This window comes from Centropristis striata, chromosome 2 (genome assembly GCF_030273125.1).
Source record: "Centropristis striata isolate RG_2023a ecotype Rhode Island chromosome 2, C.striata_1.0, whole genome shotgun sequence".
NCBI classification, from domain to species: Eukaryota; Metazoa; Chordata; class Actinopteri; order Perciformes; family Serranidae; genus Centropristis; species Centropristis striata.
The window spans coordinates 12,670,083-12,694,136 of NC_081518.1; the positions used below are offsets into that span (position 1 = coordinate 12,670,083).

The 24,054-nt window shown below is 39.1% G+C and overlaps 1 protein-coding gene across 1 annotated transcript in view; it reads right to left on the reverse strand.

The window, feature by feature from the left end:
* Positions 1 to 24,054, reverse strand: part of itga11a (integrin, alpha 11a) — a 44,520-nt gene that overhangs the window by 14,824 nt on the left and 5,642 nt on the right. The window contains exons 2-17 of the mRNA XM_059359258.1: positions 18,685 to 18,797; positions 18,134 to 18,225; positions 17,630 to 17,744; positions 17,360 to 17,487; positions 16,221 to 16,369; positions 15,984 to 16,128; positions 15,311 to 15,476; positions 14,696 to 14,766; positions 11,736 to 11,880; positions 10,671 to 10,819; positions 7,981 to 8,124; positions 3,902 to 4,105; positions 3,342 to 3,472; positions 2,937 to 3,103; positions 1,002 to 1,141; positions 334 to 444 (exon numbers count right to left, since the gene is read on the reverse strand). Coding sequence (XP_059215241.1) covers positions 334 to 444; positions 1,002 to 1,141; positions 2,937 to 3,103; positions 3,342 to 3,472; positions 3,902 to 4,105; positions 7,981 to 8,124; positions 10,671 to 10,819; positions 11,736 to 11,880; positions 14,696 to 14,766; positions 15,311 to 15,476; positions 15,984 to 16,128; positions 16,221 to 16,369; positions 17,360 to 17,487; positions 17,630 to 17,744; positions 18,134 to 18,225; positions 18,685 to 18,772 — 2,145 coding nt within the window. The 5' untranslated portion in view covers positions 18,773 to 18,797. The remainder of the gene's footprint in view (positions 1 to 333; positions 445 to 1,001; positions 1,142 to 2,936; positions 3,104 to 3,341; positions 3,473 to 3,901; positions 4,106 to 7,980; positions 8,125 to 10,670; positions 10,820 to 11,735; positions 11,881 to 14,695; positions 14,767 to 15,310; positions 15,477 to 15,983; positions 16,129 to 16,220; positions 16,370 to 17,359; positions 17,488 to 17,629; positions 17,745 to 18,133; positions 18,226 to 18,684; positions 18,798 to 24,054) is intronic.

Genomic DNA, 24,054 nt, shown 5'->3' on the forward strand with positions numbered 1-24,054 from the left:
ATAACTCCATTACTAACCATTTCAATCAATATTTAGTGCAATGGTGTTCTTATCTCTCACAGATCATAGTTCAGGGAGGATAATTAACTTGTTTTTCATAAAAATGCCTGTTAAAACTTTTTTTATGTACATTGGAAAGACCTTCATATAAAATACAATGGTTTTACATGGCACAGATTTTTTTACATTTCTTTTCTTTCTTTTTTTTTTTTTTTTTTACATTTTTCAGTGTTTTCTTTTTATGATTTTTAAACTTTGAAATGGGTCACAACATAACAGGAGGGTTAACTTGAAAGCAAAGCAAAGACAAGACAAGCTGTCACATTGTCTCACCTCGGTCCTCACAACAGTAGGCCAGCCTTCATCCAGAACTGGTCCATTAGCTGGATCTTGTAGCCCCACTTGTGCAGAAAACACTATGGGCCGTGCGTAGTCTGTGGTCTCCTAATATAAAACATTAAGTTCAAAGATTAGCCTGTGGAGTTACTCATTTATCGTGGCACTTTATCTATGGCACTCAAATATCTTTTGCTTTTAAAAGGTTTACACAAATGAACAGGATGCAGAAATGCTCAGAAATTATGAGTGAGCGAGTGTTGGTTTTGACCAATGTGGGAGACCACTATCAATAATGATGTCTTAAGACTGAGGCAACTGATGTTTTGCTGAAATTCAACATGCTGAGATTCAAATCGTTTTATTTAATGAAAACTACAAATACCCATGGTTTCTGGCAGAATTTAATTCTGATTTTCTTTTTAAAAAAATGCATTTTTAACCGTCACATGAAACTAAAATTATCCACAGAATCCCACTTGTGATATGTATCTTTCAACGATCTCACCTATTCAAAGATAGAGTAAAACAATACGATACATTAATCTTGCAACTACAAATTAATTTAAGAGTACAAATGGACAAACAAAATATATTATATGCACAAATACATCTTGAAGCCAGTTCTTTCACTGCTCTCTCATCGGACTTTTGCAACCCCTCACCATGACGTGGAAGTAGATGTGTTCGCAGGTCTCCTCTCCAGCAAAGAGGGTCAGGTTCTGAGGCTGCAGCTTGTTCGGGTTGTCCAGGACGGCCCGAGGATTGAACCGTCTCTCCGCAATGGAGACATTATATTTGATCCCTGGTAGGTCATAGGAACAGTCAATAAATTACACTTATATGTTGAATCCTAAAAGATCCCTTTCTACTTGCATTGTTTCTAAGAAAGATGGGCTTCTGTTCTTATTTAGGTAAGTGAAGACAAATTGACAAATGGCAGCATGAGGCTATGGTGAATGACATCACTCTTGCAGTGCAATAATATATTAGCTTCACTCTGAACATATGATGAATGTGTGACCAACATAAGAATCCAAACCCTTTGGCTTCAGTACTGAGTCATTTCCAAGCCACATTGTTTAAAAGGCTTTCCATTTATTGCTTCGTGTTTTCATGACATGAGGAAAAATGTAAAAAAAAAGAGTGAACTTGTGTTTGAGTCGTGTTTGGGGTCAACTACAGAATTAGAGAAAGGAGAATTCTTTATGTCTTACGTCAAACGATCTGGGCACATAGTGGACACTAAATTGGAAGCTTTTCTTCACTTTTCACTACTCCACAATTATCAAAATCAACTCATTATAAAATGTTTCTCCTTTTTTGGAAGTGAGAAACGCTTAATTTACTAATAAAGTTCCGGTTTCAACAACTATTTGGCTACTCAGCACTATTTACCAGTTGTTTATTGCCTCAAATCCCAACATTGGACATCTAAACTGTTGTTGATTAAGCTTTTTCTCCAAAATACTGTAAATAGAAATTTGCATAAATGGGATTAAGTTGACTGGAACAGAAAAATGAGTTCCATTATAATGCAACAGACCACAGAGAACTCACAAACACCAGCACATCTGCCACGCATTACTAGCCAGACACGACAATGAGAGGAAAATTAAATAAACGTGTTCCACTGTATGTAACCAGTGAAGACAAGATAAGTCCTTCTGCTCTTCCTCTCCTCTGTTTTGTTACGTCTGACAGATTTATTAAAGATGTCAGAGGGTCAAGAGGTTAACTCAGAACTGCACCTCTGTTTCCTCCCCCCCATACACAGCGAAACTCGACCCCGCCAACATATATCTCTTAAAACAAATCGTGAGCAGAGAAACCATGTGGTTACATGCAGGTGGGACACTATCAGTGGCACAGCATCCATCTGCAGCCGTCTATGAGCTGTCGCCACCACCAAACAATTAGAAATGACTCTCTTTTTTAGCTGAATAAAACAAAGATAAACTTGTAGAAGCATTCCAACCAGCGTTTACACATTAAAGGAGCATTTGATAGCACCAGTGTGGTTCAGATATACCAGTTTTGGAGGCGGCAGCATTAGCTTTGGCAGAGAAAAGCACTGAGATCAGAATCTCTTACTGCTAGTAAAGAGAAATTTTGCTTTGGCGCCTCTCTGAATGGATGGAGCCATCACAGATTTTACGGGAAGCCGCATGCTGAAAAGTCTTTTGGAAGGATATACATTCAGTGCAGAATGCCTTTTCTCACTTAAAACCAGCCATGTTTTATCCTGTCATGTATCATAATCTGAACGACTGCACAACCATATTGCAACTACAGATCCAAAACATAAATTTCTCTGCTCAAGCATATCGGTAAAAATGATCTGTTAAAGGTTTGACAATATCCAGAGGTTGGAGAATACAGCCGGCTGTGTCAGCATCTTTCCGTCTGTGAAAATATATAGTTTTTCTTTTCCTAAGACTTGTTTTATCCATAGATTTGATAGGTTGTGCATTAAGTAAAAAAGATATGCTGCACCAATACACAAAATATATTAACCTCTGGAATATGTCAAACATCAGACAAAGACAAGGGGAGGAACTTGGGAAGATTTGCGGAGATGCTTATTTTCGCTGGCTTACCAATTTCCTGTGTGGGAGAAATGGCTGTCCTGGCAGTGATGTTGAAACATACAATGGCTGACATACAGGTCACGTCCTTGCCACCTCTCTGACAGTCCTTCACAAAGATGTTGACTTTATTGGGCTCAAACCTGACAGTGGTATATATCCGGACAACACTCTGGGACCTGTGAGGGCATGAAGGTGTTACAGGTGAAGTCGACTCATGACCTTGGGAATCTGATTCTTTCTGAAGATGTACATAAAACTCTAGAGGGTTTTAACAGTAAAAGTGAAAGTAAGGAAATCATGGCAGGAATAAGAGCGATGCTTTTAAAGTAACTGATGGAAGTTATTTTTAGAGCTAAGCCTGCAAAAACCATCCTAAATAATACAACAGTATTATTTACAGAGTGAAATACTAACCAAAGGAGAACAGCAGCACCAAGGGAACCGACTGCCAGGTCCACTAAGCCGTCATTGTTCATGTCCATCGTGCCATGAATACTACGGCCAAAGTACAGCAGACCGGGAGCCAGGTCTGCTGCTGCTATCCTCTGAGAAACAGACAGAAGAAGAGATCTGAGCAAACAAGGATCATAATGACAGCAGTTTACAATGTTGTGATTAAATTGGAGCAGTTGTGTGCAATTAACCTGTGCTGTTGAAATACAGTATGCAGATTAAAATGCCAAAGCACACACTGTACATTTAAAATAATTTACCCAAGAAAAAAAAGCTTTCCCTCTTTTTTTCTCTAAAAAACTCTTTCCGAAAATATATTGTCTTAGTGATACAGTAAGCTCATCATTTTGACAAAACAGTTTTCTAGGGCTCGTTCTGAATTGTATACATCCTGTTAACATTTCAGCACCAACTTTTTTGGAGTCAGGGTTGCAGAGATTTCAACCAGCTCTTATCATGGCTGCCACTTAAGATACTTCAGGTCATTTCGCTCTGCTAGGAACAGTTTGCAAACCTCGTACCTGTTTGTATTTGCGTAGTATTCTGTTGTGCTGGCTGAAGAAAACATAAATGGCTCCTTTGTGGTCATCTTCCAGCGGGGCCCCGACCACCAAGTCATTGAAGCCATCACCGTTCAGATCAGGGACGGGAGCGAGCGCTGAGCCAAAGCGAGCGTTCTGGCCACCATTATGGATTTCCAACGCCCCCTCAGGGATGAAACGATTCTGGAGGATGAAAGGAAACATAATGATGCATGCTCATAAATATATTTCACAGAAGACATATGTTACACAAAGCATCCTGGTCTTGCAGCTATCAAAATGTATTTGTTTTCTTGCTTCATAAATATCTGAAAGCAAATGCCTTCTGATTTTTTTCTTTTTTGACATAAGAATTTGTGATTATACACTTCAGTATTCAGTATTGATGCTGATAAATAGACATTAGCTTTGTTTTTTTTGGCCGCTCGTCTCAAAGAATCAATTGTCACAAACAGGGTTTAGTGAACAAAAACATTTTCAAACCACAACACAAGATGAAAAATTGCAAAGATGCATTTCCAGAGCTTTATTCTCCTCTAAGACACGCTGTCCGTGTGTATGAGTAAGTTGATTAATGCATAATGTATAATGAGAAATATTTTAAAGTCTGTGTCTTATTGTTTTGGCTAATATACCAATATGTTATGATGACATTGTACTCACATGATGGCTCAACTAGAAACCACAATTGTTATTAACTGGAACCAAAGAAATATGATCTAAAATCTGTATGATTTTTCGACTGTGTACACAACTTCTCATTTTGTTTAGCTTTTCACTTGCTCGTGCCACGTCTCTTCTAAAAAATCCCCTGTAAAGAATCTGCATTTGGCTAATAACCCAGATAGTTCACCTTTGTTTTGGCCTCCCAAATAGAGTCAGATTTGGCTGAGGTGTGTATGTTTTTCGTTTCATAACTCCCTGTTGTGGAGCTGTTTCCAGCAGAGTATAAGTTATTATATTTTCTGGACAAGCTCAATTGTAAAAAAAACAATGAATAAATAAATCTAAATATGTATGTGCATAGACAGATATTCAATTCAAGTCTTTGGTTTGCATTAATACATTTATAATCAAAAATTAATTTTACTTGCAGTTTAATTGCAAAGACAAAGATACAAAAAAAAGCACAGATAACAAAATCAAGGATTTATTCATTTCGTATTCTTTCTTAATTTGCTAACTCGGGTACACTGTGGACGTCACTTTTTAAGCAAAGGTCAAAATATGGCCAGCAACAGACTCGGTGTGGCTTGTTTTTAGCCTAGCGGATTGCTGGAAATGCCTCTGCTATGTAACTGAAGCAGCTGTTGATCCTTCTGGCCTACTGGAGTAACGATTCAGCAGATAATGAGGGTATAAAAAAGTAAATAAAATGGGTTTTAAAAAATTGTGCAACCACAGGAGGTCCTTGAGTGCTAAATGTGTACAATAAATATTAGACTGATGGCTCCAGTAGTACGTGAGAATAGCCTTGAACAGACACACATGTATGAACACATACAACCAAACACATGATCCCCTCCAGGTTTTTACGCCTTGCGGGGATAATAAAACCAGCGCAGGACAAAAGCTTTATTGGAAACAGAAGTGCCAAATGGACATTTTTCAAAGCATAAATACTGTAAAGAAATGCTTACTGTATGTCTTATCTAGTGGGCAAAGCCACGCCTTCTGGCACAGCTCAGTTATCCAGTCAAAGGGCAGATCTGTGCTTTAAATGATCCGTCAGATGTCTCATAACAAGACAGAGGAAGAGATTGTTGTTCTCTCTGTCCTCCCTCCAGCTGGGTTTGTTGTTTCAATTACCTCAAAAACATCTTTAGTCAGCTAATCATGTTGGAATTTATACAGGAAAAAAGGAACAAACATTATTTTATCTTTAATCAAACGAAAGATAAAGTTTGGATCAGCTTCTGTGTTTTCCACATAATCCTTTAATTCGACCTTTTTGAACTCAAATATCTTAAACATCTGGCACCAAAAAAGTGAGGAATTTTACCTCTGGATCATAAAAGGACTAAGAACGCTGTATAGCTTTAGTGTATTTATTTGAAGTTCTATTCTTAGCAAGTATAAAGTCAGATGGAAAAATTCCAGGTCTTTGAAAGCAACTACCCAACTGGAAATTTCTTAAAGACAAAACAGAGCCAGTCCATCAGTAGTCATGCATATCATTGCTCCACTTGGCATCCCAGCTCATAATATAATTTAGGGTCGGCAGACGAAACATGAGATCACTTGTTATTTCAGTTGAATAAATGGGAGGGGAGTTGATTTAGGAAGGTAGCTTTTGCTCCTCGGCTACCTGATGTGTGCATGTGTGACAAAGAGCGAGATTGATGGAGAAATGGGGAAAAATATATTCAGCGCTGTTAAATTTGAAACATATGGTTTGTGAGGAGGCCATGAAGGGTCACGACCAGACTGCAGTAGCTCAGGAGGAAGTTAAAAGTGCAGTTTCTTTAATGTCAGACTGTGGATGGAATTTAATTTTTGACCAGCTGCCAGACTTTGAGCGACTTCATTTAGCTTTAGACTTGTAGTCTTTATCCCTTTAGTTTGATCAGAGCCTTTGGTGTGCAGCCAGGCAGCTCAGTACCAGCCTGTCAATGGTTATCTATACTTATCCTCTACTTACGTCAATATAAAGCATCTACAAGGAACTTTTAACTGGTTATTAAACACTCTCAGTTTAATATTAATGCCTTGATATGACCCATATAAGCAAACAACACCACCAGCAAGAATATTGGCTATATATTCATTGTAAATGCCGTCACGGTGCCACTGGGGTCAGATTCCATCAAAATCAGATGAAAACATGCCAAGCCTAAGTTTTCTGGGCCTGCTTGAGGGAAAGGAGGCACGGAAGAACCAGAACCAGGACTTAGGATTGTCAGACCCTGCTGCCGTAAAATCAAAGGTTTTCTAATGGCAGTCTGGAGCTCATGGAACCACTCGTTTTTCCCCACATGCGCCGCCAATCTCAACATAAATGAAAGTTTAATTTAGCTGCTTTAACAATATTTGAATGTATCCCAGCTAAACCAAAATGATATGTTTCTGATAAGACAAAATATCCTACTCATATAATGGTTAAATGTATGAGAAACTAGAAGAATATCTATGGTAGATTCACAAAACTATAGTCTACAGACTTGTTAGCAGCTCTGTGTGGCTGTAGGTTCAAAAGTTGATTCATTGTTGATCGAAAAATATTTCAACATTTTATGGTAATCCATCAAATTATTACAGAGATTTCTCAAGAATTCACACCTATGAGTTGCTGCCTGCAGGCACATATTGTCAAAGTTTAATATTCACTGAAACCACAGGGACATTTTTGAACCAGATTGTCCAACCCTAAATAGATTTCCAGAACAATAACATGGTGCAGCATCTACAGCAACACCTGAATCAACCACATCATGATTAATAATTACCCTGCACATGCAGCGTTGCTGTCCAGATGATGACAGACGTTTTAAAAGAGTGATTTCTTTCTGTTTGTGTTTTGTTTCTGACTATAGAGCTTGGCCTGCCACCTGTGATGTGGTTTGGGCCACACCAGATATTTAAATGCCTCCTCCAGGCCTGTTCAATGGATTCAAAACAGCTGGAGACATTTGTTATTCCAATGAGCAAGACAGACCTGGAGCACCAGGAAATTTCCTTCTATTAAAGAAAGTTCTCGCCTCCAAATGGTTTTCTGGGAATGGCTTTAGAAGGGGCAGAATACTTTCCTGTTGAGTTCATTCTAAACATCTAATAAAGTCTGCACCCTGGCATGGCAGCATTTGATCTGCACATTTGATCTGGACAAGGTCATGTGTCAAATGTCTGCCTGCAGCATGTCCATGTGTGTTAACTGTGGAGCTGGAATGCAGCGCAGTCTGGTTTGGCGTGTGTTACCGGACACTTCTGGTGAGAGAGAAATTACTGGGAATGTCTGGAGTTTGAACAGGTGTTGACCCAATTCTGGGTCAGAAATTGATTAATCCCTGTATGTGTCCTTCCTCTCTGAATTTGTTTATGTTTTTATAGTTTATACCCACCAGCTCCGTCACTCTGTAGATGTAGACCTTTCCCTTCTCCAAGCCTCCACTGAAGAACATGGGTGCAGCCACCAAAAGGTTGTCAGTAATGCCGTCGCCATCAATATCCACAGGTGCAATCTCACTGCCGTAATAGGAGCCAATCTGAAAGACACATTATGTGTGGGATGATGTGAAAAATTCATGTCAGGGTTATCCTGGCACAAAATAATTTCAGTTCATGTATTATCCCAATTATCATCAAAATATGCTTAAAATGTAACTAAAACATACAGAAATTACAAGATGGATTTTCTTTAAAATTAAAATAAATTCTACTTGATGTTACTGTTACTTATGGGTTGTAGCCAAATTATTATTATTATTATTATTAATAATAATAATAATAATAATAATACATTTTATCTTTTTCATACTCAAAGTGCTTAACAGTAAAATGCAGAATATTAGAGCTAGGGGAAATAGAAAATAATAATAAATAAATATTAATATCATTATTAGAGAAAAACTGCAGTCAATTTGCTGGAGACGGCAGACAAAAATATGACTCTTGTGAGAACAGCCAGGCATAGGGACCACACCACACAGTGCTAAGGTTATAACTAGTGCTGTCAAAATGATTTTAAGAAATATATATAATAGAGAAGATATTGGTATCACATTAAACTAAAAGACATAATGTCAGGATATCTTGTCAGACAGGGGCTAAATAACGCTCCTAAGTTAGGTTTACTTTTGGGGGGGAAAAACTGGGATGGCAATTTTCAAAGGGGTCCTTTGACCTCTGACCTCAAGATATCTGAATTAAAACAGGTTATATCGGGACCCATGAGTCTGCCTTTTACAGACACAATATAAATTTACAACAGTCAACTTATTGTGAGTGTTTGTTGCAATCTGCTATAAAATCGTATATCACCCCATCCATAAGAGCAATATATGTCAAGTCAATCTAAGATCTTTATTACTTTGGATCCTTTAAAAAAACGTCATTTGACTAGCTGATTATATTTCCTGACATGTTTGGCTTCTTCTCTAATGTTTGTTGAACCACATGTTGTTTAATGTCTTACTGATGATCTGGAGTTGCTTATAAACTTGATCATCGTAAGCAAATGTTTTGTGTCAGACCAAGTGGTCAGAGCAGACTGTGACAGATTCAGTGTAAGAGTCTGGATCAGTCACTGGCGTGGATGGAACATCATCTATTGGTTTTCAGATTAGAAACATCTGCCCATAAAAAGCTCTTTTTCTTAAGAAAAGTTGTGAGATCAAGAAAGTTTTCTGCAGAAAAACATCTGCTGTTCTGGATGAGCTGTTGCTGACAAGGTACAATGTAAGCTGCTGCAGGATCACTTCAGGCCTGCAGTCTGTGAAGAGCTGCCAGCTATGAGTGTAGCGGTCATTAACACACAGAGCCCCATCCATTTGAAATGATGATTATTTTTAAACTTAATGCAACTCAGATAGTGGGATTACATACCAACAGATGATTTGCTGTGCACTCAAAGTCCTAAAAATAAAATTATATAACACCAACAATAATCATTTATAGAACCAAATCAAACCCAAACAGTAATAGAGATCCCACATGCAGAGAAGTTGTCCTTGCGTCAACTTGCAGCAGCAGTGCAGTATGTTATGTTAATGTCATTTGGACTGTGGCAGTGGAGCACAGTCATTTTATTGGGCTTAAATTTCAAAATGAAAATTATCTTGGCTATTTGCCTTTTCCACTGAAAACTACTGTCAGTCATGATAATTTTTCCAGCCATTTTGTCTTATTTTGGAATAATTCTAATGCTATCCAGTGTAAAATATTCAGGATACACTAGCAAGTAAAATGTCAAAAACAGGGAAAGAGGAGATTGAATCCCCAAATCTGGCTGAAGTAGTGTCCTGAAACTGCCTGTTGTGATCCTGGTTTTTATGCACATTATGTAGGATCAGATAGAGGTGCCCCACGAGGATGTTTCTGAGTTTTCCCTAAAAGAATAAAGGTATACAAAGGTACATATTTGCCTGTGTGTGTTGTAAAATATGTGTTTCTAAAAGCTAGTAATCAATTGTTGCCTGGCAAGCTAATCAGTAACATACTAGCCAGCTGGGAACATGCTAATGCTAGTCACAATAGGTCTGTGAGCATTCTTGGTTTTTTTGTTTTCTTTCCAGAAATATATTTATTTATTTTTTATTTTACCCCTGTCTGGCATTTTGTTCTCAGGATTGTAAATCAGTTTATTTAATACAGGGAAATAAAACAGGGCATTAAACTCACATGGTTAATTCAACAGATTATACCATTGACTCCTGTCTAATAACTGTCTTCAAACCATGCAGGGCAGTTTATACTCTGATAGTCTCCACAGCGCTGTGTCAGCACTGGAGAAAGGTCTGGCTGCAAGTATTATTATTCTGAGGTAAGAGAAAAAACAATCACACATAGCAAGCGTCACCCAAGGGAGAAAATGCTGATTTGCTTTGATTGGCTTATTTCTGAGTTCTCCAAAAACTCAGCAAGTGGGAAATCAGGGCCAATATCATGTAGTGGTGACTTCATTGATGTTTTATAACAATATTTTATGACATTCCTTGTTGCACTGCAACAACAGCAGAAATGAGGACAACATGTGGACAGCAGCTGATAAACTTTTTTTATCAAGTAGGTGAAGAGCTGGATGCTCCAGTACCTGCTGGCCTTTGAGGGAGTGCAGGATGGTGAGGTTGCCTGAGTTCTTCAGAGTGAAGATGATGACTTTGCCAGTGTGATTAAATCGTGGAGCTCCCGCTACGAGTAGACGTCCGTTTCTGGCTGACACCACGGACGTCACAGTATAACCTGGTTATGTGAAAAACACACATATTAATACGGCCTCTGTTCACAGTCAATAACCTTCTGAAGTAAGTAGATTTAGAGACCAAAGGGACCAGTGTTGAATTTTACTTGTGATGTCAGTAATCATCATTTTCTTCCATAAAATATGAATCTGTAAATTAGGTTAATTGATGGTAAATGTATCATGAAGATCCCAGGCACTATACTTTGTTTCATTGTTTGAGTGTGCTAATAGTGATTGGGCCTGACCTTTAGGTTTAATTTCACAGCAGTGATCTGCATGACTCAAGGAAAAATAGTAAAACTTGCAATCTGAGGAGCTGAAGCTCAGTGAGCTGCATTCAGTTACGCAGAACTGGATGTTCTAGTTTCTCAGGTTTCTCAGATTTCTTCTTCTATTTCGTCTTTTCCCCTTAAAAATTCCACTTACTCCCCGTATACTTTTCCACCTTCGTCTCTCATCTTCATACCCCCTTTTTCCCAGCTTTAACTTTCTCCCTGGCTGTCCAAAATTATGCTTCCACCTCATATTACTATTGAGTCTAGAATGGCGTCCATTGGCAGCCTGGTGGATAAGCTCAGAGACAAACCACTGATGGTAAAAGCAGAGGGCTGTGGTGGTGGAGTGAGATGGGGTTGGATATGATGGGAAGCACTGGGAGCAATGGGTACACTTTATAGAGATGGGTAGCAGCTAATGCAGTTAGTGTTAAACCACAGGACAAGAGGATGTAAACAGAAACTAAAGGCTGGTGGCCGTGGGAGCAAATGTTATAAACGGTGTTCAAGCGTAGCCTTCACTGTTACAATTTCAACATTGTACTTTTTCTGCATTTTTCTCTCTCATTATAGACATATCCATAACAATCCAGTCATGATTTTTCTGCTCCATTTAAATCATTTCCAGGGTGTTACTCACCCAAGTAGGCACCGTGGTTTTTGAGCTCTTCAGGGAACTCCTGTGTATAGGAAGACTTGGGAGGGACCACCTTTCCCTGTCGCGTTTCCTTCAGCACCGCTCCATTCCAGTCATAAGCCCCGACTGCCCCCACCAGAATCCCATCCTGTAGGGGGGTACATTTCATTTTTATACTTCAAACAACAGAGTAATAGAGAATGATCTGTCTGTGCTGCACATGCACGCAACATGGTAATAGCTGTGTACAATGATACATTCATGGACCACCACTTTGGAGCGCAGCCTGTGTGTTTGGCTCACCTCAGTTTCAGTCAGATTAATGATGGTGGAAGTTGGCTTGTGGTGAAACGTAATCTTGGTAACAGTGATAAACACAAGGGAGGTTCTGGCTACATTTTTGGATTACTTTAAAAGAAAATGAAGAAAATCTAATTAAAGGTATCCTTCTTGCTCTCTCCTGCAGTACATCAGATCACTCTAATGCAGATGTTGTAACAGGAACATGTTGCGGTAAATAAAAACCAATGGTCCATCTCAAAGTGAATGAATAAACTGAATGGGTGTCCTGTCATGTCATGGCTATCATCCCTCATGGGATAAAAAGAAACCTTTATAATACATCAATAATCACAGTGCAACAGAGAACAAGAGTAATCTAATCTGATCAAATCTGATCCTTTTATACAAGATTTCCTTTCTTGCCTTCCATGTGTTCACTGAATAAGTTTTTTAGTCAATTTGAAGGTCTCTTGTTAAGACAGTAATTTTGGATAAAGTGCCCCATTAATCTCCATCAACTGACCTCCTTCATGTCACCGAAGGAGCACGATATCCCCACTACAGAGGGCAATAACGATCACTTAAATATATAAAAGTTATCTTTCTCCCAGATTCCATACTAGACAAATCTGACTATATTTTCAATAAGTTTCAATATGGAAAATCATCAAAAAAAAAGTCAGAAGCCAGCAATTAGAGGAAGCTACCTGGAAACAACAGTGAATCACATTCAAACCTCCCTGTTCCTTAATATAGTGGAAGAATAACTGCATTTTTGTGTAAAGATGTTAATAGTCCTGTAAGCATTATTTCGGCAACGTCCGCCAATGCATGAAATGTTGTCTCACTTGTGATGCCTCACAAAGGAGATGATAGTGCACACTCTAATGTTACAAGCCAAAAACTCAGTTTGTCCTGTCTACGCATAGACACTGGAAACAGAGTTTTGAAAGATCTTCACAAATGCCAAAATGCACAGGAAAATACTACGTTTTGAAAAATACCCATGTGCGTGTGGATTTGGCCTTTGCCTTGTTCTCTCCGGGACATTAAAAAAACTATTGGTGGAACTGAATTTATGACAGCTACTTCATCAACAACCACAAAAGCTACAGTGGAACAATTTCACACAATCACAAACCACAGTGTGCGAAGAAAGCAAGTCTGCTTAAAAGGCCATTATCAAATCACTGTTAAATCTTGATCAGTGTGTGTTTTAAAGTGACATTCAACAAAGGAACAAACCGGCGAGTGTAATTAGCTGCAGACACAAGGAGGGCTAGAGGGGGGATTTTCTATCTTCCATGGCTCACCATACTTTGTATCACTGACACTGTAATTATAGGGTTCTTTAGCTTAATGAGCGCAGTTTTCTTCTTTGCCGTACACAATATGCCGACAACACATTTTCCAGTGTTTGAGCATGTGCTGGAGGGCTTGTGATTCCTTCCTTAAAGATGGAATTGTGTGCTCACCACGCTCGCACTACGTCACTCTCTGACAGCAGCTTTACGCCAATGTGGTCGTCTGTTTTGGTCAAAATGGTCTCCATGGCAAATGGATGAAACCCCAAAACAGTTCAACCTTACAAACCAGTGACCTATTTCTACTGCAGTTGCATGTACGACCATGAGCCGTGCTTTGGTTAGGATGTCAACTCTTAGTTTACTGTATCGGAAGGGGGCCAGATTTGTGGTTGTAAAAAAACATAAGCAATTTATTCCAGCTCAACAAACAAGCGATGTATATTCTGTACTGTGGCAAAAACAGAAAGTATTGCATTGCATGCATGGAGTCTTGGCATTATTTTTTAGCAAGGTTTAGTTACAGTTAAAGACAAAGAAACCGCTTTGTATGCGATACATTATGTATACTTCTATAGGGATAGCATATGACATAAGCTGCCTTCAGAGTTGGCAGATATCACATTCAGCAAAACCATCTGGGCTTGCAGGACTGTTTTTCTCCTTTAAAGCTCCGACATTCTTTCCAATAAGTTATCCTACTCTCAACACTCAGGTTGGTGTCGTCGAGCATTTCTGGAATCTGGCCTTGTGGACAGAATTTCCAGCCATTGCTGCCACCCAGCTGCAAATTCTGCTAGATATTTATTTTTCATCATAGATATTTATTCCCCCCCCTGACAAATCACACTGTGAAGGGGAACTGGAAAATCAAAGCAGTTGCATCAGCAAATGCCTTGACAGAGCCAAGAGAGGAATAAAAATTGGTATGGCCAGCAAGTACAGTAGAGATGTTTCTTATCTGCCGCTTCCAGCTGTGTCACCCTCAAAGCCAGCACACCTGCAACTATCTGCTCTCAGATACAATCAAAAACCTCTCAGTAAAGTAAGCGGAAAAACGACCTATTCTGCAGCCGAACTGTCTCAATTTTGTCTCAGCTTCCCAGCAATATGTTTCTCTGGGGAACAAGTGGTGTCTTATTACCCATCACTGCATGGCTGAAGTGGAAAAAGGCCTGTCTCTTCTGTCGGGGGCTCCTAAATCAGGATGACCTAAACCTCTGGGGCTACACAGCAGGCCCCTCAGGGGGGGACTGGAAAGTGATAAATGGCAGGTTGTGGGGAGGAGTTATGATGCGCCAGAAATTGAGACAATGTGTGTTGTTCCACATGTTGACAGATGATGTGAAGTGACGTGGTTGCAGAAGTCAGACTCACCTCGACGTTGTGTGCGGAAAATCCAGCCTGAGACATCTGGAGGCCAAACGCTGTCCCGTTCTTACTGGTTCCTGTGTAAACAAGTCAGTCTTTTACAGTTTGGAACTAGTGCAGCAAAGAAATTTAAGCTGCCAACACAATCAAAACTAAGAAGAGCCATGGTTCTTGAGTTTCAGTGTGGACTTTCACATGTAGGGATGATTTAGAGCATAACCACCCGTCTTATCTAATCTTTTATTCCCATTAATTAGTCTATAAAATAACAAAAAAATATATATTTTTTGAAAATCACATTACAATTTCCCATAGCCCAAGAGGACTTCTTCACTCTACTCGATAACAAAAACATTTTTTTAAATTTACAATGATAAAAAAAGAGGAAAAATTAGAAAATCCTCACATTTGAGAATCTAAAACCAGCAAATGTTTTATATTTTTGCTTGATAAAAAACCTAAAGCAGCATTATGTAACTATTTCACAGAAACTACAGCATGTGGTTTAGTTCACAAGAGAAATTGTTTAAGGGTTAGAGGGTTATACATTGCTTTGGACAAACAAAAATGTCTGTCTAATCAGTGTGATATAATGTAATTCTGATTAATTCCTTGCAAAACCTTCCAAACTGAAGATGCGTTCTCCAAGTGCGTCCACAATATCCTTCAGTGCCGACTCATCTGTCACGTTGAAGAAGTGTTTGTCATCTGGGTCACTGGCGATGTACTTGATTTCATTGAGGAAGGCTTCAGGGTTGATTCCACGACGATTGTAGTAGCCGAGGACCTGTGAAGATTAAATTAAACGATCTTGAGTGTCAACCAATCTGTCACATTTTAACAGCCCTGTAAGAGGTTAACACTGGCAGTCTTTGAGAAGGCTTCAGAGAATTTAAGTTTTTCTTCAGCAATGCCAGCACAGTCAAAAATTCCAGTTGGTTTTCAACCAAATGACTTCAGAGTTTTTGCTCAGATGCCCAGCTAAGCCACTGGATGGAATCAAGTGTGCCAATAGCTGCACCAGCAGTGGCACAAACCAAAGATGCATGTGGTTTGGAGGAGATCATTTACACCTTTAACTGCACTTCCACTGAGCTTATACAGGATTTGGCGCTCTCTGGGGGCTTTGATTGTTTTTGGCTCAATTCTTCACTGAACTCTATGAGGTCACCTCATTAATGTTTATGGTGTTTAAATGCTGCACTGGAAATGTATTACCCATAACACAACTAGGTTAAATCTCATAAAATGTAGGCCACCTAACTCAGGTAAATAATAGGCCTAGCAGACTTACAGCAATGGCATAACGGGTGATGCCATCCTTCTCACTGTCCTCGATGGCTTGCTGGAGATCCGCACTGTCATGTGACTCTCCATCAGTTATCACAATCATCACCTTCTTGGCACCGCGCCGACCTCCTTGTTTGAAAGCTTGTGAGCTGTAAGAACAAGTGATCAGTTCAGTTAAATAACTTACAGAATGGAGGAGAAGTGAATCCGTTACTCATGTGTAGAAACTGAGATACTATACCGTGCTGTGTTGATGCCAAGAGCTGTGTTGGTCTCCTCTCCACCGCGCTGGTCGATACTGCGTGCTCTTTTCACCACTTCCTCAACAGATTTGTAGTCACTGAGTTTGAATTCATGGACCACCTTTTCACCATACTGCACGACTCCAACCTGTGCGATGAAGCACAATGAGAATGATCTCTCACAATTAATAAGACCTCTGTCTTCTTGCAGTTAACTTCAGTAATATTTAAATAGAATTACAGCCTTATAACCTACAGAAGAACAAAAATTTGTGAAAATGCCGCGGGCAATAATCTGAGATTTAATATATATTTTTTTATATATAAATTAAGTCCAATACTTGAACTAATACATCTTATCTTCTTTAAAGTCCCCCTCCAGACAAATTTTATAGTCTGTAAACATACTCTATAGTTTGCATTTTATTAAACCTGGTTTCCCCTGATAAAAAGTAACAAAAAAAATTAAAAGAGGCTGGCCTGTACTGAGATTGTGGTTCTGGCCTCCATACCGCCCACTGCTAGCCTGGGTATACCCATACAGCCTTGGGCGCTTGAATTTCATTTCGAACCTCCAGGCTATGGGCTATTAGCTATTAGCCCCGCTACTGTAACGCCGGTGATCTCGCTACTAACCAGGTGGAGCACGATGGCTCAAGATCTGCAAACTGCATTTGGTAAATTTTTTTTTACCTTAGGTGACCCCAGACTGAGACGAGGAGTCTGTTATGCATCAAAATAGGCAACTAGCAGATGTATCAGAACGGTAAGTGCAGTTAGCATCTTTTAGCTTGTTAAGAATGTGTTTGTTAGCTTTTAACTGACAGTGGCTGGCACAGCATTAGTGATTGTGAGACACAATAACATTTTTTTTTAATGATTTTAAAGCATTCTTTCATTCTCTTTACACACAAGTCTGCTCTACACTGTTTTAAATGTTCTTTTTTGGCATGTGATTAGCTATTCGAAGTAATGACATACCAGATCTAGCTTGCCTGGTGTACATTTGAATCTCAGATTTTAGGTTAGTGAGACACTACCCTAAGGTCAGACATATACATAGAGGACATGAAATAAAGAAAAAAAAACACATTTTTGAGTGGAGGGGGACATTAATATTCCTTCCTTCCTTACACACCTGTATTTGACCTGGTCCAATATAGAACTTCTGAAGAATGTTGATGAGAAAAGCCTGCACTTCATACCAGGGGTAGATGGAGTTAGAGCCATCCAGGACGATCACTATGTCCATATAGGTCTCACATCCTGAAAAACATTTAAAGATGAGACTTAATCCTGAGAGCACACATGGAGAAAACAGATGATCATAATTGAGGAAATAATCCCCTGCTGTGACTTAAACTGTCCATGAATATTTTTCAAACAGTAAAGATACTTAATGGCTTACTTTGAAAGGCAGGCGCAATTGTTCTGGAGAACTTGAAGCTTGCATTGACTCTGGAGCATATGCCAGTGCTGTAGTAAGAGCTGCCGCACTCATAGGACCACAACGGCCCACAGGCCTGAAAAATAAAATAAAAGTGTTTATAAAAGCAACATTAGCGACCTCAGCACATTACAGAAGGTTAGGTTCATGCTCTCAGAGGACTTCCGTAGGGAAAGCTGCAGTTTGACAACCGTGTAATCAAAAGACAATCTTGTGGGATTATTTTTTCCATTTTGACCATTTTTATTATATTAAATGTGTTCTTACCTCTCAAAAGGTCCTGCAGTATTAGACCACAACTGTAGGTTATATCTCAAGAAGATAAACCCATTGGGCCTCATTCACTAACTGTTCTTAAGAAGAAATTTCTTTTTTTGTTCACTGCAGTGAGCCTTTCTTCAGAACAAATGTAAGAAAAACCTTAGGAAGAAATAAAGAATGAGGCTCAATGAGTGTTGAACTCACCACAAAGCTGTTGTCTTTAGGGTTCGATGTGAGAGTCATTCCCAGCCTCATCTTGTCCTTTCGCTCTGATACATTGGTCAGAGATATCCTTCCTTGAGGGAAAATGAAGCTCATTGAGAGGATCTTGGATCTTGGATGCACAGACTAATATATACATAAATACATGCACTATCCTTCAGAGACCAAACAGAAGTTCCACCATCTGGGACTTTGGTTTGTTATTGCTGTCTGGGCAGCCAAAGCAGTGTCTACATCCTCAGACCTAAACGTTTACTTGACAAACTTCATGTGCCTTCCTAACCAGCACCACACATGTGCAACTGGTATGAAGAAGCATGCGGCGAAATGTGTGGTAAAACACACATGTGGAAATGTACATAAACCATTTAAAAAAATAGTTAAATGTGGAATGATTGGTATGGTACCCACACTTCTGTCTCACACATGCTGCCATGATGTTTACTGAGACAAATGCAGAAAAACACTCAGACAAACACCAAAATATTTCATGCATACACTCTGGTAAAAAAAATAAAATTGCAATACTGTACCTAAGTTGAGCTTGGAGCAACTGTTGCCATTGGTTCTTCGGCTCAGTGAACATTTATAAACATCCCCTGTCTGGTAAGGACCATTCATTTCATATGGAGCGCCCACTAATAACCTGCAAAGACACAAAATACAAAAGTCACTTACCATCAATATTAAAGTATAATTCTAACGAAGTCTCAATCATAATTTATTCTCTGTAAACAGTTAACTAACTTTGGTCCTATCTTTAACTAAGTCTTCTTTGGTATCCAATCCTCTGAATGAATATAACTGTCTGTTAACTTCAGTGACTCAGAAAAAACACACGGCCTGACCAAGAAGATTTCAAACCTTTTTTTATCTAAGGACATTAACTAAGCATGTTTAATCACGTCCAGCTGGGCTTCAAATTCTTAAACAGTTCCAAACAGTCTCACCCAGCCACCAGTACATCCAGTCTTGCATGCAAGTCAGAGCCTCAAGATACAACCATATCTCCATAAAATATTCACACGGAAATTATTTTTGTATTACAAAAAATGGGGAAACACACATAGCTTGACACAAATTGCATAGTGCATTATAAGCATAATTTTTGCTGTCAGTGTGCCAGTTTCTTATTCCTACAATGTCCCCATGTGGTAACCTGATGACCTTAATCAGGTATGTTGGCCTATATATCTGATGAAGGTTAAAAGTTGGACCTCCAGTAGTTATAGAGAACCACAAATGTTGGCCTCATGGTGGCACTAAAGATAAAATCACAGGATCACCAACGTGGGCCCATCCCATGGGCACTGAATTGCATTTCAATTTATCCAATAGTTGATTTCGCTACTTATTTTCACTAAGAAACCAAAATATATACCTCATGATCGAGGAAAACGTTTAGTGCTTTCCCTCAAGGACACCTTTATATCTGTTTTGGAAGGAGTTGAATCAGGTATTTAGTTTTTTCCATAGAGACTTTGCTTCTTCTTCTCTCTAAACCAGTGATATTCAACATACTGCTCCATAAGGTATACATATTATTGATGTTGTTTTATGGTCTCCTGTCATTTTGCAAAAGTGACCTCAGGCAGATCAAGCTGAGTATTCCTGTGTCCCATCAATCATTGGTGCAATGATGCCATCATTAGGACCTTTGAGGGAAATAACTATTCAACTTTATGAGAGCTTTCTGATGAATAAGGTTGAATCAGAGGACATTCTTTTCACATGACGTAGTGTTCGTGAGGAGTCAGTCCTGCACTTGACTGGAGAGTGGGTTTCCTGTGAAGGTCAGCATGGTCTTATAAATGTCACTTAAAGGTTTTAGATGACTTAATGTGATGGAGATATAAAGTTGTCTAGTGTGTTTACTGCAGGACTGATGGGGGGCATAAAGGCCTTAAAGACAGTCATAATTCATGTCGGCTATAAGAACTCTCTGTGTTCAAAACAAAAAGGAGGTTAAAGCTGTTTTATTCATTTTTTTATTGATCTTCATAAGAGTCCTTTAGGGTTTAACTTGTCTTGTGATGTGTTTCTGTTGATCTTTAGATTAAATAGCTCACTTTTTCTACATCTCAGCACCATCACAGTCACGAGGCTCATTGTCCAGATGCCTCAGGTTTTAACATAGTATGTTAACAGATAACATGAGACTGCAAGACCGCCCTCAGCTCTATCTCTGCATGGGGATTTTTCATACTGTCCTGCATGACATACAGTAAACCCCATACACAGTACATGGTAAAGAACTCGTTGACTTAAGTCTTAAACCCTAAATAGATACAACAATGTATGCATTCAAAAAACACTGCAATAATAACACAGTTGTATTCTCTAGTTGTTTCGATCTTTACCAAAATCGAAAAATACCTAAAATACACAAGTGACAATGGAGTAAACTGTCCTTACAATGCTTTTTATAAGCACAGAAAAAGCAGCACCAAGCTCTTTAATTTAGTGTTTCATTTAAACTGAATGAGAATGGGTGAATGAAGGGCAAATTATAAATTACTTTGGATAAAAGTGCTACATAAATGCAGCAATTTACCACTTAAGTTGTACTGTCACTTCTTGCTTCATGTTTCCAATCAAGTTTTATGACAGCGACTGAAGAAATACATTAAACACAGTGCAGAAAAATCATGGGATCCAAACGGCTGTTTAGATGGCGAGAAGAACTGAATATGGCATCTCAACTTAAAAATAAGAAAATAAATTAAAAAAAAAAAATGATATGCTTGTTTTTTAATAAGATTGCAGCTTTTCATTTTTCCCATAGGCATGCAATGGCAAGCTGTAAACTAATCACATTCCTGGAAAAGCTTCAAAAATACATTAGGTCAACTAGGAATTTAAACAACTGTGCAGTCCAAGTGAAAATCACAGGGAAAGCAGCGGTCAAAGGAGCAATTCCCAGTTCAGTGGTGCCCGAGAGGAAAGACACTTGACACCACTTTATAGCAAAAGCAGACTGTGGCCAACCCCGTGCATGATGGACTTCTAGGTCAAAGTCTAACAATTAAAGAACGACAGATCTTCAATTTAAGGATTTCTAGGTCAGGCTCATGATCCATGGAGTTTTAAAGCTCCTAAAAAATTCCAAAGAAAACACTTTGGTTTTGTTTAGTTCCTAGGAAAGGCGTGCACCCAGAAACTTGCTTAGAACTGCACAAGGTTAGTATGACATAACATGACATGCATGATTTCTGTGGAAATCAAAGGTGTTCTGTGGATAGCATTGGAAAGGCATTCAGACTGTGTACTCAACAAGAACTTTCAAGTAATTCAGCTCAAATGTGAAATGGTTTTTATCTGCTGTTGCTATAAAAGAAAAAATCCTGCAGTGTATTGCAAAACATAACTGTTCATTTGATTAAGGTCACAGGTTACGTTTTATCATTACCACTCTTTTGTCCTTTTTATAATATGCTGTTTTAACCTCAGCAAGCTCAAAAAGATCATAGGAAATTCATATCGTGAAAACGAATACTCATATTAAGTACACTTTACTTTACACTTGTTACCAGACTGATTGTGCCCTTGTTGGGATTTATAAAGTTGCACGAAACTTTAACATCGAATTCCATAAAAACTGGAACTCCTGTTGAGAAAGATCGTGTGATAAATAAGCTCCAGAACAGAAATAGACCATGCGGTGAGACTGTTTACCCAACTACTGTTTCAGTCTTGAGTTGGCATGTGGCATGCCATCTTTATTGGTGAGTTTCTTTTAGAGCAGCTGCATTTGATGTGAGGTATATTAAGGGCATATTAATGTAGTTATGATTTGACATTTTAAAGCAGCAATGAGGACAAGAGGAAATGTTGTTCAAACAGTCCATCACTGCAGATCAAACAGCGACTCAAAGGGAACTAAGCTTCAATGTTATTGCACCTGAAGCCAACATTTTAATGTCTCACAGACTCTGGAAGTCATTTTCACCACAGTGGCTCCAACAGTGCTCATATTTTCATAACTATTAATATCATGATTATTACTTCAGCTATGGCTGTCCATTGGCAAGAGGAGACACTGCAGCACAAGTTCAGGTCAGGATACAGCTACCTTGATGAAAAGGGGCCATTGTTGCATTTGACTTGGACGCCTGCCGTGGGTCCTCCTGAATTTCACCAGAAGCTGTTCAAACAATCATGTTCCAGAGCTCATTAGGGTCGAATGCTAGCCTCAGTGCATCATCGCTGCAGGAATGGTAATGACACAGAGAGAAACAAACTCGACCCAAAATGAATTCATGGACATTTTCTACCATGGTTACAGGGGGATACACGATTTTGGGGTTTTGAGGAAGCGCCATCCCCAAGCCCAGGCTGTCATTAATGTGGTAATGTTTTTCATATTTGGAAGGATGAGACGTATACGCTGTGAAACCACATCCCTGCCCCAAACATGAGCGTGCTACTCCAATGTCACGCTTGTTCATCACATTCCATTTGTCTGCATTAACAGGATATGTGTTCTTCTCTTAATGCTTCCTCATAAATCTGAGGAATTGTAATAGTCACATAATCATTTTACAAAGACATTAATTTAGTGTATCTGCTTCACTTCAGCGCATTGACCGGACAGCGTCAGGGTGACTTAAATTCATTGACCCACAAAACATGTTGATCTTTTCCAGCTTACACAATGAGATGTTTCCTTCTAAGATATATATTCTTTTAGTCATGCTGGGGACAAGGCTCAAGGAAAGGCAATGTTGTTTGATCAGTCCATCACTTTCCACCAGGTTGAAATATCTCAACAGTTATTAAATGGATTTGATTGGATGAAATTTGTAAACACATTCATGGCCCCCACAGGCTGAATCCTGCTGACTTTGGTGGTTCCTTTTCCTTTTCCTCTAGCATCACCAGAAGGTCAAAGTTTTTACTTATCTGTTAAACGTAATCTCAACATCTAAAGGAAGGCCCATGGCTTAGAGATTCAGAGTGGATTCTGTCCCTAACAAGTGCAAATCTGCAGTAGCTGCAACCACATGCATGTGCATCCACTCCTTTCATTAATGGTCATATTACAAAGTCATATTTTCACAATATTCTATGTAACATGTATCTACCCTCTAACTTAAATGGTGTAAAATACATGAAAACCGATGACATAGGCATCATAATCACATGACTGAGAGTGTTGAGTCTAAACTAAAATTCAATGGATCGAATTCTGTTTTCCTACCGAGCTCAGGAGGTGTAAAAACACTTTTCTTTGCCGCTTTACAAATGAGCTAAATAAAGGGAACCCTATTTAACGTCAGTGCTGAAAGACTTCACAGACTCCCTGTGGTTCTTTGTGGAGTGCAACTCGTAACTGAGCTCAGGAGTAAAGGTCAGGTCTCCATTGAGGAGATCTGGTACAACTGCAGAAAAATAAACAGTGGGAATAGAAAGTGGGCGGCTTCTGTGGTGTATGGTTCAAGTATGCAGGGTCCGTGTATCCCATCAGGTTGGAGGTGAAGTGAAGGCCTCCTGTCAGCTCCCCAAAGAGTGTCTGCTCTGGCAGAGTGTTTAGAGCACCATAAGGTTCAGTAGACACGTGAGGAAATGACACATTCTTGACATTATGACCTTTCCCCAACTTGGTAGCTCCATCAGCAGTCATGGACAGAAACTGTCATCAGACCTGACAAAGATGTCTCAACTTCTTGACGTCTCTGACACCAAAAATTGTGAAAACAGTATTTTTTTTCCTGCTCACACAAGCTTTGGTAATGATTTCTCAGATAAATCTCTTTCTACACATACTGCTTTTAGACCGCAAATCCACAAAAGCTGTAAATAACTTGTCCAAGCATACTGGAATCAAAACACACTACTTTCTTAATTTGGAGCTCAAAAAGCCTTTTGAATTTAGCTGCATGCCTCTTTTACTTCAGGTTCAG